At 43.3% G+C, this 17,183-nt stretch overlaps 1 protein-coding gene across 2 annotated transcripts in view; it reads right to left on the reverse strand.

Annotated features, from left to right (window-relative positions):
• PCNX2 (pecanex 2) overlaps positions 1-17,183 on the reverse strand; it is a 292,933-nt gene that overhangs the window by 95,636 nt on the left and 180,114 nt on the right. For both annotated transcript variants that reach the window (XM_025284518.3, XM_044942027.2), the window contains 2 exons: positions 10,396-10,504; positions 4,391-4,520 (listed from right to left, as the gene is read on the reverse strand). In XM_025284518.3, coding sequence (XP_025140303.3) covers positions 4,391-4,520; positions 10,396-10,504 — 239 coding nt within the window. The remainder of the gene's footprint in view (positions 1-4,390; positions 4,521-10,395; positions 10,505-17,183) is intronic.

A 17,183-nucleotide genomic window follows, 5' to 3' on the forward strand; every position in this document is an offset into this window, starting at 1 on the left:
TGTGGGTGGATGTGGAGGTGTGTGGGAGGGGAGAGCATTGGATGAGAAGAGCCTGGCCAAGGGAGGGCTGGGAATGAAAAATGTGAATATGTGATGTATGAAGAAGTACTGTGGAAGATAAGGACTGGGGAGGTGGGTCTGCATCTGTGCTGTCCAATACAGTAGCCTCTGGTCACATGCAGCTACTTAAATTTAAATTAATTAAAACTCGATGGAATTTCAACTTCAGCCACACCAGCCCTGTGGCGAGTGCTGGGAGGGCTGCCATGCTGGAAGAGGCAGACACAGAGCAGTTCCAGCAGTGCAGGGCTCTGGGGGACTTCTCGTCGGGCAGCAATGAGCCAGCACAGACTTCGGAGACAGTGTGACCTGTGCTGCTTCTGGGGAATCAACCGGAGAGCAGCTTACTTAGGCGGGCAGAGGGCACGTTTGTCACCGGCCCCCAGCGAGGAGCAGCGTTTCGGTACAGATTCTGCGGATCTCAAGACAGACGAAGCTGGGGCAAACCAATAGGCCAGAGTCACCAAGTAGCTGGTGACTTACTAAGATCCCACATACAGCAAAAAAAAAAAAAAAAAAAAAAAAAGAAAAGAAAGAAAGAAAGAAGCTAGCTCCATTAGGGTACAGGGCTCACTGGAGTCTTGCAAAAACCAAAGGCAGCTTTAAAAGGTCTGGAAGAGAAATCAGAGGACTGGAAAGTGAGGGAGCAGAGGTGGAGAGGGAGAGGGAGCCAGGTGAGGGGATGATGAGGGCTCTTCATCACACCCCCAGGGTGAGGCTGGTGACCCTGGTGCCCACTGGCAGACTGTGCTCACTGATACACAGAGAGGAGAGTATCTCTTAGCTGGGACAGTTAGTAAACAATCAATTACACTAACAACTGCTTCTCTGCATCAGACTGAAAAGAAAGTAATGGGAACGGCTACAGAGACACTCACAAATAAGAAAAAGAAAAGTCATTAGTGCTCGAAATAAAAACCAACAGTTTCAGATACAGAGAATGAGCTTTCCAGAGGGCCGGCAGGGATCTAGATGAGATTTCCTGCCATTTCCTTTCCAGGTTCCCACCACTCTCACTGTTCCAAATTCCATCTCCAATCTTTTAAGCAGATGACCACAGGGCTCTGTATTCTGAGGCTTAACACAAGGTGACAAGAGACTTTCAGCTGGCTGGCTTCTGCATCCGCATCTCTCCCTGCCCCCACCAGCTGGACTGAATATCTTCTCCAACTTGGCTCCTTCAGAGAGACCTAATGAAGACAGGACGTCCTCATACATACCCACAGACCCTGCTGTGCCCTTCTCATCCCAGGACAGCCGATCAAAGCCTCCACATGTAACAGAGTGCTACCCTGAGCGAAAGAATGGGTCACAGCATCATCATCTCTTTGTGTGGCTGAATAAGGAAACACTCGAGCAGCCCATATTTTTAAGTAACCTGCATAAACTACAATTCATATCTCAATGTATCATCCTGAATGGGTGGATGACTCTTGGAAGCAAGGAAACTAAATAAGAAAATACATAACTTGTATTGCACAGGTGTTAGGATGACTCCCCTCAATAAAAGCATCTCACAAAGATTTCCCCACTTCCCTTTCTATGGGAAACCAATCAATCCTAAAGGAAATCAACCCTGAATATTCATTGAAAGGACTGATGCTGAAGCTGAAGCTCTAATACTTTGGCTACCTAATGTGAAGAACAGTCTCACTGGGAAAGACCTGATGCTGGGAAAAACTGAAGGCAAAAAAAGAAGGGGGTAGAGAATGAGATGGTTAGATAGCATCACTGACTCAATGGACAGACAGGAATTTGAGCAAACTCCAGGAGATAGTGAAGGACAGGGGAGCCTGGTGTGTTGCAGTCCATGGGGTCGCAAAGAATCGGACACAACTTAGTGACTGAACATCACCCCCTCCAGTTCAAAGGGGATGCCTTTTGCTTATCAAATTCTTCCCTGGCCCCCTACCAAAAACTGGTTTTCAAACTTATCTGAGAACAGGAGACAAAAAAGAAATCTTTTATGTTAAAGATCACCTTTAAAATATCATGCACTTTCCTGAATAGTTAAAAAGCCTATGAGATTGACACACCTCTTATTCTCAAGTGTTTGTACCTTCCACAAGATTTTCCGAGCTCCACAAAAGCCCCCCAAATTGTTTTCTCCTTAAGAAGCTTAAAGACAAGCCAGTGCTGCTGACTTTCTTTTCCTTCTGGCTCTGTAAATATGCCCAGCATCTCTTTGCATGCATGACTCACTCAGTCATGTCCAATTCTTTGCCACCCCATGGACTGTAGCCCACCAGGTTCCTCTGTCCATGGGGTTTTCCAGGCACGAATACTGGAGTGGGTTGCCATTTCCTTCTCCAGGGGATCTTCCTGGCCCTGGGATTGAATCCGCATGTCCTTCATCTCCTGTACTGCAGGCAGATTCTTTTACCACTGAGCTACCTAGGAAGCCCCAGCATCTATTTAGACAAATGCAAAAGAGACTCTTGCTTACATGTAAATTTCAAGATGGCTTCACTTGTACAGCAACAAGCCCACCTTTTCGAAGGTGGAATCTGCCAGACAGGCGAGGCCTTCCCCACCTCCTGGTGGTCTCACAGCACTGACTCATCTTGGGGTGCTCCAGTTTCGTTCGATTTCCCCAGGACCCCTAAATGTGAGCTCCCAGAGACAGTTAGCACAGTCGGGGGGGACAAGAATTCCAGGCAGGGCAGTCAGAGAAGAGCCCCACCAGTGGGGCCCATGTGGCAGTTACTGGGTTCGAGATGTTTTATGACTATTAACTCATATTCCCCTGCAAGGCTGTGAAGTAGGCCTTATTCCTTTGACCCCATTTTACAGACAAGAAGAGAAAGGAGTGAGGTCACCTACATCAAATGATGAAGGTGAGGTGTGAGCCCTGGCAGGCTGGTGGCCCGCGCTGGGTGTTCATCATAACATCCTATTGCCTGCCCCAGAATGATGTGCATTTCCATTCACATAAACCGTCTAACCACATGGATCTCCTGACGTAACTCTGGCCTCTGCGACACATGCAGGCGCATTGTACAGTGGCAGTGCGAGTGTGCTAAGTCACTTCAATCGTGTCTCACTCTGTGCGACCCTATGGAAGCCTGCCAGGTTCCTCTGTCCATGGGATTCTCCAGGCAAAATACTGGAGTGAGTTGCCATTTCCTTCTCCAGGGGATTTTCCCAACCCAGGGATCAAACGTGTGTCTGTCTCTTGCATTGGCAAGTGGGTTCTTTACCACTAGCACCCCCGGGCAGAGCCATGGGCAACGTAGATAGATACATCACAGAAAATGGATTAGGGCTTGGATGGGAAGCCCAGGTATGGCTTGTAAATGAGAGCAAAGGAGACAACCCGGCTGGAGACAGGCCGGCTCATCTTGCCCCCTCCTCTGGCTGTTGTTCTCAGGCCCTCCCCCAACAAATCATTAATGGCTTTTGAAAGTTTCTCACAGAACCATTCCTTCCCACCACTTCGGACAAAATCATGGCCCTAGTGGGATTTCCCTGGTGCTCCAGTGGTTAACACTCCGCCTTCCAATGCAGAAGACAAGAGTTTGATCCCTAATCAGAGAACTAAGATCCCACATGCCATGTGGCACAACCGAGGAAAAAAAAAAAAAAAAAAAAGACAGCTCTAGCTCCATCACCATTTGCTTGAGGAAATTTATGACTGACCAGTACAAATAGCACATGCATCATCTTCTACAAGTTCAACAGTGCTCAGAAAAAAATTGGTGTACTCACTTTGAGCTGTGATGCATGCACACTGGTACATGCATGACATGTATATTTCAAAGGCCCACAAAGGCAGATGAGCCCCCAAGAAGCAATCTGATCCAATGACTAGACCATGGTTCCTAAGACAACCTGTCAAGAGCAACTGTTAAGAGTGGACAGTGATTGCTATATTTAAAATGGATACCAAAAAGGAACTTCTGCATGGAACAGGGAACTCTGCCCAGTGGTACATGGCAGCCTTGGATGGGAAGGAAGTTTGCTGGAGAATTGGATACATGTATATGTATAGCTGGGTCCCTTCATGTTCACCTGGAACTATCACATTGTTAATTGGCTAAACCCCAACACAAAGTAAAAAGCTTTTTTTTAAAAAAAAAAAAAAAAGAATGGACAGTGATAACTCATTTTCCTTCACAACTGGTGAAACCTAGACTGGTACCGACTACAAATTTGCCATCAGTAGACTTGGCCCAGAACCTGGAAGCTGAGTGGATGATCTGGTGCAGGGTCAGGGTGGGGTTGCTAGGAGGACAAAACCTGATGCCTGGACTTCTCATAGACAAAGGTCGAGGAGCATCCTGAACTCAAGTCTTAGCAAAGCAAGTCAGTAATGATTTTAGGATCTTACTTGTAGTTTTTCTCCCAGAATTTCACTGGCCTGACATACGATGTGATAAAAATGACACTCCCAAGAAATGGGCTCAGTGGAGTAGAAACGATGGATGTGGCAAACGTCTGAAAGAAAAGCATGGCAGAATCTGAAGAATTTTGAGTTAAGGCTCAAAAAGTGTGTTCATTGTTATTTTTCTAAATAATATTTGAGATTTTAACAAGTTTATACGAAAGCCATTTTTCCCACCAAGGAAAGAAAGACGGGCATCCCTGTGATGGCTGTAGGTACATTTTTGGAAATGTAAAACTTTCAGTAGTATCCTGCTAGGTCTCGTGTATCACCACTGCGAAAACCAAAGGATTCTTATAAAATTCCCAGCAGTCTCAGCACAATTCATGGCAAAGATTTAATATCTAAGATTTGAAAAGAACAGTGCTTTTTCCTGAGATAACATTAACTGAACCAGACACACTGTGGCACATTTACTAAAGTACTAAGTGGCTCTATAAATAATTAAAATTAAATTATACTTTGAAAGCAAATAAATACCATTGTTTGGGAAGACAGCATCTCTGTTCCTCAAAGAATCTTTTCCCACTATTCAAAAATCTGTGTCTTTTATCACACACTGAACACCAATAGATCAATTCAATTAAAAAAAGAAAAAAACCCAGCTTATATCTGGTTTACAAGTTAAAAACGTGTACACATAAAGTCACAGTGTGCTGCCGGCTAAGTCATCTCCCTAGTACTCTGTATGGGTATCCTACTTGTTGGCATGCCTCAGCTTTACATACTCTGATCAGAAATGTAATTGTCCAAAATTAAAATAAGTATGGCTCTAACTTTTGGCTTAAGCTCAACTAATTGACCTCTGGAAATCTGGGGGAGGTGTAGAGGGCTGGTCCCTCCCCAGTTTCCCACCATCACTGGGGAACTTCCTCCAGCTGTCAATCACACTCACATCACTGTGGTTTGGGGGTGATGGTGGGACCTGAGGGGAAGAGTCAGAGGAGCAGAGGCGGCAGAGGTCAGTGGGGAGCCAGACTGCCCAGGTTTTACGTGTGCACGTGATTCCTTGTCCTTCAGGGTGAGGCTCTGCTTGATTCTACTGCGGGTCTAATCTGATTTATAAGGATGGAGCTTCTCTGATGGTCCAGTGGTTAAGACTCTGCGCTCTTAATACAGGGGACACAGGTTCAATTCCTGGTCAGGAAACTAAGGTCCACATACTACAGGGCAGGGCCAAAAAAAAAAATCTGATCTCCTATAAGGCTGATTTTCCCACCTGGAAAATGTGCCTTTTTCTCATTGTTGCACAAAGGGAGGTCTTATTTCTTTAGCCCATCTTTAAAAAGTTCCAGTGGATAGTAAGAAATGCCTCCATGCTGGTCACAGATAGGAGGGCTCTGTGCTTCATTACCTACCGGAACACAGAAGGGCTTTCCCATGTTATCAATGGCAGGGCTTTTGTGATATGGGCCTTCAGAGACCCATTTACGTATAAATACAGAGGCGTGAGTGAACCTTGTCTGTCTATGGGCACTTCCTGACCATTTTCATAGATGCAAAAGTTTTTCTTCATTTGTAACTATGTCTTTTTCTTTTTTTCCCCCAACTTGCTGTTTATTTCCAAACATCTTGAGGAGTGAAATGACACACCTGCTATTAATAATCATGTTGAACTGTTTGGGTAACAAAAGATCTCGCTTGTGCTACAATTTCAGTCCAGTTCCCTTTATTCTGACCTAGGTCCAAATGCAGAATCAGTTTTTTGTTAATTTAAAAACTGGAAAGATCTAAATATCTCTACTACACGGGACTTCCCTGGTGTTCCAGTGTTTAAGAATCTGTCTTGCAATGCAGTGGACGTGGGTTCAACCCCTGGTTGGGGAACTAAGATCCCACATGCCACCAGGCACCTAATCCCATGTGTCACAACTAGTGAGACCACTCACTGAAACAAAGACACAGAACAGCCAAAAAATAGATTAAAAAAAATTTTTAAACAAAGTATCAACAATCAAAAATTTAAAAAAATACCTCTGCCACAAAACATACCAATCTACTACACCTCCATCATCAGAAGTAAAAGGAACTACACAGGAGATGTCACTGAGAAAAGGTGCTGAAAAAGCAGAGTGGGGTCACAGGGGAGATTCCTGAGAAGTGGGGTGTTGTGGGGAGGGGGGCGGGGGAAGGAGAGAAGACAGGCACATCCACTCTGGCAGGTTCAGGGGGCCCTGTGGGGTCAGCAGAAGAACCAGGACAAAGTAAGCGGAAGCCAGGCCGGGCCGCAGGCTGGGTGGGCTGGCACTGCCATTCTTTTTGCTTCTAAACATTTCCCCAAAGAGGATGCTATCTGTTTTTTAAACACCAGAAACGGTTATCCAGACATTAAGAAATGAGGAAAATATTGCTAGCTTATAAAGCTCAAATTTGGTAGGAAAGAAAATGAAGCATAGTAGGTCAGAAGTGGGGCAGCAGTGAACAGAAGGCCTCATAGGTTATTTTATTTAAGGACCATCAGTAAATATATATATATATATTTATAAATATATATATTTTAATATATATCAGTAAATATATATCAGTAAATATATATCAGTAAATATATATCAGTAAATATAAATACAGAGGTCTGTGACTATAACAACTAAGGCAGTGCTGAGAAACATGCAGCCTTTTTTGTTGAGAGCCAAGAGGTGGGCCTAAGGGGTAAATGGTTGTTGCTGTTCTGTTGCTAAGGATGGAGACTTCTTAAAAAGGTTCAGGCATTTAAAATGAAAATGTTCAACATTAATACTTAAAAACATAATTGGAAGCTCAAAATGACATGCCAAACAGAAAGCAGTCTTTCCAATACACACATTTAATAGAGCGAATCTGGCTAACTCTAATTATTTGAAGATAATGGTCTTGCATGGTCTCTACACATATTAAAAGGGTGAGCATTCTCATCCTTCCCTGGAGGTTACAAGCTCAGAAGCTAACAGAGGTGACCGAGGGACAAAACATGCTAGGGCTGGAAAAAGCAATTTACTAAACAGTGACCTGCTGGCCTGAAAGTTAATTCAGTTTCAAAATGGAGCAAATTAGTCCCTTCTCAATGCCAGGATGGAACCCACAGCTTCCTAATAGAGTGACAGAATCATTAACATTTCAAAATTAGTCAAGATCCAGGGCTGGCATTTAGGAACCTGATAGCTTCGTCCTGATGGCATATATATCTGGTTTCTTAAATGATCTCATTATATTCTGACTCGTATGATGTTGGGCTCCAAAGAGCAAATAGTTACTTTACAATGGGCTTCCCAGGTGGCTCAGTGGTAAAGAATCCACCTGCCAAGCAGGAGATCAGGGTTCGATCTCTGAGTTGGGAAGATACCCTGGAGAAGGAAATGACAAGCCACTCCAGCATTCTTGCCCGGGAAATCCCACAGACAGAGAAGCCTGGAGGGCTACAGACCATGGGTCGTAAAAGAGTTGGGCATGATTTAGTGACTAAACCACCACCATCACCACCTTTACAACGGATCCAGGATGGGAAGGTGTCTTTGGGTGATGAGGAGGGTGCTGAAGCTCCTGTAGGTCATCACACCAGCTGTGGTCAGGTTCCATGACCACTGAAGGGTCTGTACCTGAGCAGAGGCAGGTGGGTGTCACTGATGGGAACAGTTTTCAGAATAAAGCATGAGGACTGATTGTGTCCGAATATCAAATCCATCCATCGTGAACACTGTTGTTGTTTAGTCGCCAGGCCATGGCCGGCTCTTCGCGACCCCATGGACTGTAGCCCACCAGGCCCCTCTGTCCATGGGATTTTCCAGGCAAGAATACTGGAGTGGGTTGCCATCTCCTTCTTCAGGGGATCTTCCCCAGCCGGGGATCAAACCCATGTCTCCTACATTGGCAGGTGGATTCTTTACCTTTGAGCCACCAGGGAAGCCCATCACGAACATACTTAGATGTAGTGCCCACCGTGCTCCATCTGAGATGGATGCCAGTGGCGCCTGTGTATTCAGAGGAATTATCAAGTGCCAGAAAGGTCAGGTAATTGAAACTTATGGCTCCCAGATCAGGTGTAATTCAGCTATGGAACTGCAAGGAATAATTGGTTTTACTAAATTCACTGAACAAGACAGAAGAAGCCACAAGAAATGCTACAGATCTCTATGAGACCAAATTTAGGATAAAATTGGAAACCACTACTTCCAGTTTTAAATTCTTAGTCCAACTCCTCAGCTGCAAATTTATACCCATCTCATCTTTTTCATTTAATAAACAGGCTTTAAATTCTAGACAGGATATCCAAGACATGCACCATAAATAAATAAAAATCCCCTCACTCTTTTATCTCACTGTCTTTGTTTTAAAGGACTCTGTTTAGAAAAACTAAAATGACTGTCACTGTAGAAAATGAATGTTGTTATAAAGGGGTGGTATACAAGCTCACACTTTTGCGATCATTTTTCCTGAGCTTGTTTTGCCAGATAGGCATGAAACACTTTACAAATGTCAATGCAGGTCTAAGAACAGGAATATGGAGAATGTGCATTTTGAGGACAGCTTTGGGTATGATTAATTTTTTTAAAAAACAAATGAGTCAGAAGGACAGCATTTAAAAAATATATAGAACATATTATCACTTTACAAATGTGTGTATTAGTTGCTCAGTAGTCTGACTTTTTGGGGCCCCATGGACTGTAGCCCACCAGGCTCCTCTGTCCATGGGATTCTCCAGGCAAGAATACTGGAGTGGGTAGCCATTCCCTTCTCCAGGAGATCTTCCTGACCCAGGGATCAAATCCATGTCTTCCTCACTGCAGGCAGATTCTTTACCATCTGAGATACCAGAGGATAACAAATATCCCAAGTAAATTTCTATCACTGTACTCAAAGTTGAGATCCCAGGGGTTCCTTAAGAATTGTCTTGAGGAGCCTCATGTAACCTCCAGGAAAGAAAGCTCCATGTGACCATTAAAATAAGCTCACAGCACCCACAGTGGATGCCAGCCAAGACTGCGCTTCACACACATCAGTGGATGAGAATCCCAGAGAGGCTTGTGAAGATGGAGATTTCAGGATTCCCCCTTTAATGTGGTTTTCAAGGTATGTGCTGACCTCAGGAATCTGCTTATTTAATAAGCTCCTCTAAGGATTCTGATACAGGAAGTTCCTGGACCACAACTCAGGAAACACAAACTAAAATGTATAAATTTAGTGGGAAGAAAAGTCTTTGAGGGAGGGCAAATTTTAGGCCTGAGTTAAGAATATTTTATTTACTCTCTCTGTCTTCAAGAATATTCTTGATTTTTCTCTCTCCCTCTCTCCAAATACACACACATACACACCACACACAATTTAGCTGTGTCAAAATGATCTTTAGTAGGAGCATGTCAAATTGTTTTGAAGTAAATTAAAACTAATCATCATTATGTAAACACTTAAAAATAGACAAGGAAACCAAATGAAACTATGAATGATAAAACTAGGATCCTTGGCTAATGACAATTGTAAAATAAAACCATAAATATTTTTTTTGGTCTTCAAAGATATTTGAGTAATTCTGTTTTTGCCCAATTCTGGGCCATTGGACATTCTTCAAGTATATGATAACCAAACTATGTTTTAATATAATGTTATATAATCAATAATAATATTTATAATGTTTAATAATATCAAATTAATTTGCACTATTTTGCACAAGTAATCCAAATCATTTAAGTGGTGATTTAAAAGACATGATATCTTAACGCAGATGTGGTCATGGGAAATGGAAAAATCAGAAGAAATGAAGTCACTCCTGAATATGCATTAAAAAACAGGAAGACTCCCAAATTAAGAAATATCTCTTAAGGGTAAGTGCCTAAAAGGAAGCCACAGTGCCTCCCCAAGTCCCCATTAAAATGTAATCTTAAAGACTTTAAAACCTTTTTATTGCCAAGGTTCAGTGAAAAGCTCACATCCATAAAATGTGAACCTGAGCCAGGGGGTGAAAACAGAAGCAGAAAGGATACGAGGGATTGCAAAGAGCTGAGCGAACACGTGAAAGGAGGAACCCCAAGCCATCTGCCAAGGAGCCACATAGGTCAGGACGAACTGCAGCTTGTGAAGCAGGTCCCCGAGCTGAAAGCGAAAGACAGAGAAGCATCAGTGACGACAACCACAGTGGCAGCCGCGTCAGTTGGTGAGACAGCCTGTGTTAAAGTTACAAGGCCACAGAGCGACGATCATCACTCCTCCTACTGTTACCTTCTGGGAAACGGAATATTTTGAGAAATGAAAATATTTCCTCACGTATCAGTAAGCAAAGGATGCCACAGTCATCAGCATCCACCGGTGAGCTCTGAGGAAACTCAAGGAAGGAAAGAATGCCTCTCATCTAGCAGCCATTAGACTGTAGCCACTCCCTATGGTGAGTCCTGAGGAATATCAGGATGTCAAAACATAGAATACTGGCCCCAGATAGCTGAGGTGCTGCTGCTGCTGCTGCTAAGTCGCTTCAGTCGTGTCCAACTCTGTGCGACCCCATAGACAGCAGCCCACCAGGCTCCCCTGTCCCTGGGATTCTCCAGGCAAGAACACTGGAGTGGGTTGCCATTTCCTCCTCCAATGCATGAACGTGAAAAGTGGAAGTGAAGTCACTCAGTCGTGCCTGACTCTTAGCGACCCCATGGACTGCAACCCACCAGGCTCCTCCATCCATGGAATTTTCCAGGCAAGAGTACTGGAGTGGGGTGCCATTGCCTTCACAGCAAAGGAATGATTTCAATAAGCCCAGACTCATGCATCTTCCCATGCACAGAAAAGCACTAAATTCCTTAACCTGACCTATCTGGTTTCTTTAATTAACAACCATCTTTTGATGTTCCTACTACCTGCCCTTTGTTGCAAAACTCCTATATATCCTAGCTCCTTGCCTCGCACCCTTAGAGTGGTTTCACAGAGCTATCTGAAATGCTGTCTCCTGGGCTGCAGTTCTCATTTTGCCCCAAATAAAACTTAACTTGCAGCTCTCAAGTTGTGCAAATTTTTCTCAACACTTCCTTTGTCTCATATGCAAGACAGCTGTTCAAGGGGACTTTCAAACAGCAACAAGATGATAGAGGAAACCTTGTGTGGTTAATTTCACCAAGTTAATGATATGGTATATCTCTGTGTTTCTTAAAGGAATACTCACAGCTTGGTCTTTCCTCCTCCATACTTGGGTCTTTCAGGGAAAGATTTATACAAAACCCCATCATGATGGACACTGCTCAAATTTTTTGTGTATGGACTTCAGCCTACCTCTTCAGTCACTCTTCCTGGAGAAAACTGCTCCACAGGATTGAATTGCAAGTTACAAAGTGCTTTAGAAAGCCAAGATGGGCTATGGAAGCTGCTGCATTAATTTGCTAGACAAGCCAGCACAGGAGAAAGCTGAGTTCTGGGGAGAAGTAGGGGTTGGAGAGAAGAGACCTTATGTGGCCTAAGGATGAACACGAGGGGAAAAGTGCCCAGTGGTTTGGGCTGGAGATCCAGAATATAAATGTGCTGGAAAGGATGCAGAGGGCCGGATTCACGGACTGCAGACCCCTGCTTTGTAGACAGCAGTGACTGATGGACCCCAGATAAGAAATTCTATGGCTGTCACTTCTAGAGGCAGTCAGTAAGTACCACCATGCTTCCTAAACTCCACATACACTCTTCACCCATAATGGAGACCTCATTTTTTAAAAAACTGAACTATAGTTGATTTACTATGTTGTGTTAGTTTCAGGTATACAGCAAGTTGGTTTTGGTTATACATATGCCTGTTTATTCTTTTTTTCAGATTCTCTTCCCTTACAGGTTTGAGAAATGGACTATTTCCTGCGGTATCAGTAAGGAAAGGATGCCACAGTCACCAGTGACTGCAGCCCTCCCATGCAAACTAATGGCCCTGAGGAGACTCAGGGGGGAAAGGGTACCTGTCATCTAGCAGCCATCACACTGCAGCTAGTCCCCACTGTGAGCCCTGAGGAAACGCAGGATGTGAAAACCGGATACTGGAGCCAGACAGCTGAGGTGCGTATCAAAGGAATGATTTCAGGGAACCCGACTAGTGCATCTTCCCATACACAGAAAAGCACCAAATTCCTTAACTTGAGATATCTGGTTTTCTTTAATTAACAATAATCTTTTGATGTTCCCAACTACCTGCCCTTTGTTGCAAAACTTCTGTATAACCTGGCTCTTCCCCTTGCCTCCTCAGAGCAGTTCTCTCAGGGTTTCTTGAGATGCCGCCTCCCAGGATTGAAGTCCTAAAAATTCCCGCCAAATAAAACATAACTCAATTTTTAGCTTGTGAATAATTTTTTGTCAACAGATTATTACCAAATACTAATTACAGAATACCTGTGCTATATAGTAGGTCCTTGTTGGTATCTATTTTATATATAGCAGTATATATATGTTAATCCCAAGCTCCTAATTTACCCCTCCCCACCCTTTCCCCTTTGGTCACCATAAGTCTGTTTTCTATGCCTGTGGATCTATTTCTGTTTTGTAAATAAGTTCATTTGTACCATTTTTTTTAGTTTCTTCATATAAGCAATATCATATGATATTTGTCCTTCTCTGTATGACATAATCTCTAGGTCCATCCATACTGCTGCAAATGGCATTATTTTATTTTTTTTATGGCTAATATTCCATAATAATGGAAAATTCAAATGGCAGGATGTGTTTGTTTCTAGACTGGTTAGCATATGAAATAGTAAAATACATTCACCAGACTCATGATGTAAAAAGAGAAGGAAAAATAGAACTCTTAACGAGGCTCAGTAAGTGTGACATAGAACATCAGAAGATCACGATGAAAAGAAAGCAAAGGCTGGAAAATGGGCCACTGAGGAAAGAAAGGTTCAAGGAACCAAGATAACTTAGCCCGTCAGTGAAAGGTCAAATCTGTGATTTTGGAAACAAAAGATGAGGTTAACCTGAATTGTTTCATGAAAATGTCATGAGGAAAAGTGAGGTTAATTAGAATCCTCTTCAAATCTTCCTCTCACTTTTCTTATCTTACCACATTCTCATCAATATCCTGGGTTTGGAGACTAACTTTAGAGTTAAACTTCCTTGGACTGGCTACAGAACATGAACCAAGGACAGACGTTCTCTCAAAGGCACAGCAAATCGGGAGCTCTTGAGACGTGACCGCATCTGGTAGTACAAGAGCCCCATGGTCTAAATGTGTCCCCTGGGGACCCTGGTCACACACCTAGCAGTGAAGAGTCAGAGGCAGAGAGAAGGCAAAGGAGAGAGCAAGGGAGAGAAGGGAAAGAAGCAGAGACAGTGGGGAGGACTGAGGTGGAGTAAAGAGAAAGGAAAAGTGGAGGAGAAAGATGATGCAATTGGACCAGAAGAACTGTGAAGGAATATGAATTCTGGGTAAGAAAAACAAACATTTTTTTCCCAGTAACTTTCACGTTCTTCCCTCTGGCTCACTGACATCCACCCGAGAGCTGACTTCAATTGGCTTTCATTCTTTCAGAAAGTCCACTTTAGTTTTAATCAAGCGGTTGGTTTAAGCTTCTTGAACCCTGGATCTGGATGGGTCTCCAAGGCTCTGGGGGCCTTTGAGATGCCCAAAATTGAGAGAACAGCAGTTTACTCTCTCACGTCTGCTTGAGGTTGTATCTTTAAGGTTCACAAAAAGTGAGTCCTCTCCCAAACCATGGTTCAAATGTTCATAGTGGCAGTATTTACAATAGCCAAGACATGGAACCAACTTAAGTGTCTATCAACAGATGAACGGATAAAGATGTGGTACATATATATAACTGAATATTAATCAGCCATAAAAATAATGAAATAATACCATTTGCAGCAATACAGATAGACCTAGAGATGGTCACACTAAGAAAGCCAAAGACAAATATCATATAATATCACTTATACACAGAATCTAAAAAAAATTTATACAAATGACCTTACTTACAAAACGGATTCACAGACTTAGAAAACAAACTTATGGTTACCAAAAGGGAAACATGGTGTTGGGGGGATAAATTGAGAGTTTGGGATTGTCATATACACACTGCTGCTGCTGCTGCTGCTAAGTCGCTTCAGTCGTGTCCAACTCTGTGCGACCCCATAGACAGCAGCCCACCAGGCTCCCCCATCCCTGGGAGTCTCCAGGCAAGAACACTGGAGTGGGTTGCCATTTCCTTCTCCAATGCATGAAAGTAAAAAGGGAAAGTGAAGTCGCTCAGTCATGTCCAACTCTTCGGGACCCCATGGACTGCAGCCCACCAGGCTCCTCCGTTCATGGGATTTTCCAGGCAAGAGTACTAGAGTGGGTTGCCATTGCCTTCTCCCATATACACACTGCTGCTGCTGCTGCTGCTAAGTCGCTTTAGTTATGTCCGACTCTGTGCGACCCATAGACAGCAGCCCACCAGGCTCCCCTGACCCTGGGATTCTCCAGGCAAGAACACTAGAGTGGGTTGCCATTTCCTTCTCCAATGCATGAAAGTGAAAAGGGAAAGTGAAGTCGCTCAGTCATGTCCGAGTCTTTGTGACCCCATGGACTGCAGCCTACCAGGCTCCTCCGTCCATGGGATTTTCCAGGCAAGAGTACTGGAGTGGGGTGCCATTGCCTTCTCCCATATACACACTACCGTATTTAAAATAAATAACCAACCAGGATCTACTGTGCAGCACAGGGAACTCTGCTCAATATTCTGTAATAACCTAAATGGGAAACGAATATGAAAAAGAATGAATATATGTGTGTGTACAACTGAATCAATTTGCTGTACACCTGAAACTAACACAACATTTTGATCAACTATACTCCAAAATAAAATAAGATTTTTTTAATTAGTCCTCTCCCCACCTTACTTCCCACCAGTTAAAGACCATGTGGACAGACAGGTCAAACACAGACTCAAGCTCTTGACTCACTTATCTTAAAAGATATGATTCCCTTTGAAGGTCATTATCATATCCATGCATCCCCACCACTAATTCAACCAGAGGAAGAGTATGCTAACTACAAAACAGGAGACATTCAAACAAATGACTCTAGAGTACACCAAAAGCAAAAATCCTGAGAAATGGGACGGACTCTCTTGTATTAACTTGCTTCTTTATGCCCTCCCAACTCTATCAAGCAAAATGCCTCTGGATTTGAAACATTCTCATCACAACACTGTTAAGAATTCTTAGTCTGGTTATTAAGATTTAGTCCTGTGACTCATGCCTAGGTGAAAACTGCAAGCATGAGCACGATTACCTTGTGTGATGTATGAACCCCCAAATGCCCTGAAAATGAATCATGGGTTTTAAAAAGTTATTCCTGTTGGGTTTTCAGTGTATGACTATATCCTGGGAGGCTTTTAAGCCACCTCCTGGAAAAGCTGATAAGTAGGTCAGGCATTGCAACTACAATCAGACAGGCAGCCCCAGGGAAAGCCTCATCTGCAAGTTTAAAGCATTAACAAGTTAAACTTTGCTGCATTATGATTAAATGAATCTATCACAATTATTTTTTGCATAGCACAGCAACCTGTATTTATACATAAGCAAAACCAGTAATCAGGCACATGCACTCTCATGCTCTAATTGCAGCCAAGACCCCAGGTATCTTTGTTCTTTTCCTATGTCTCTGCTTTGTTTTTTTTACTCTTTTTTCACAACCACTGTGAAGAATAAAATACAAGCTTTGTAAAAGATTTTCAGTATCCCACTCATCACACAGACTCTGCTATTCTTAATCACTGAAGCCAGATCTCCAGAATGACAGTTCTTTATATTCCAGTGATTAATTCCTCCACAACTCAGTAAATTTTTTTATTATTAAACTTTTTATTTTGCATTGGAGTATAGCCAGTTCACAATGTCGTGATAGTTACAGGTAGACTGCAAAGGGACTCAGTCATACATACACATTTATCCATTCTCCCACAAACTTCCCTCCCATTCAGGTTGCTACATAACATTGACCAGAGTTCCCTGAGCTATACTGTAAAAATTCAGTAATTTAATAACCTAATAACCCTCCCACCAGAAAAAGGACATGCTGGCACTTTGTCAGATGTCAACACAACACAGTGTTTAAGAGCATGGGCCTGAGGGCACACTGCCTGGGTTTCAATCCCAGCTGACACCTATCATGGGGCTGATACTGGGACCTCCCACATGGTCATTTGAGGATGAAATGACTTCATCTTTGTTAGGGACTTGGGATGCTGCCTGGCAACAGTATGTGCAACATAGGACAAGTGGATATCTTATTTGAGGATATATTTTCTCTTGATCAGGAAATTCTAGGGCTCCCCTCTAAACAACTGAAACTTACCAAGTCCAGGTCCTCTTATTTTTCAGAGGAAGAAATCAGACTCAGGGAAGCTAAGTGGGCTGCTTAGGGAAGACAGTGAGTTCAACAGACCATGAGAATCCAGATGTTGAAATTCCTAGTTCTCCACCTGGTGATGGATTTCTACCTCCCAAACTTACCACATCTTCTTGAGGACACAAGCCATCCTGGAAGGACAACAGCAGGAAGCAGCAGAGGAAAGGCGTCTTCTACCTGTGCCTTTCTGCTGATAGTAGTGGGCAGGGTCACAAGTCTGGACGGGACAAATGGGGCCACAGCCACTACTGGGGACCTCTTCTCCACACGCACCAGGCTCTGATCTGTCCTGGAACACCCTTTTCAGTACAAATGCCAAACGAACAATAGATGAGTCCACCTAACAAGTCCAGTGACAATCAAATGGTCTCAGCAAGGCAGGCTATTGGGTTTCCTGTGCTTCTTAAAGGCACAGCTCCAAGAAGG

Source organism: Bubalus bubalis, chromosome 4 (assembly GCF_019923935.1).
Source record: "Bubalus bubalis isolate 160015118507 breed Murrah chromosome 4, NDDB_SH_1, whole genome shotgun sequence".
Classification (NCBI taxonomy): domain Eukaryota; kingdom Metazoa; phylum Chordata; class Mammalia; order Artiodactyla; family Bovidae; genus Bubalus; species Bubalus bubalis.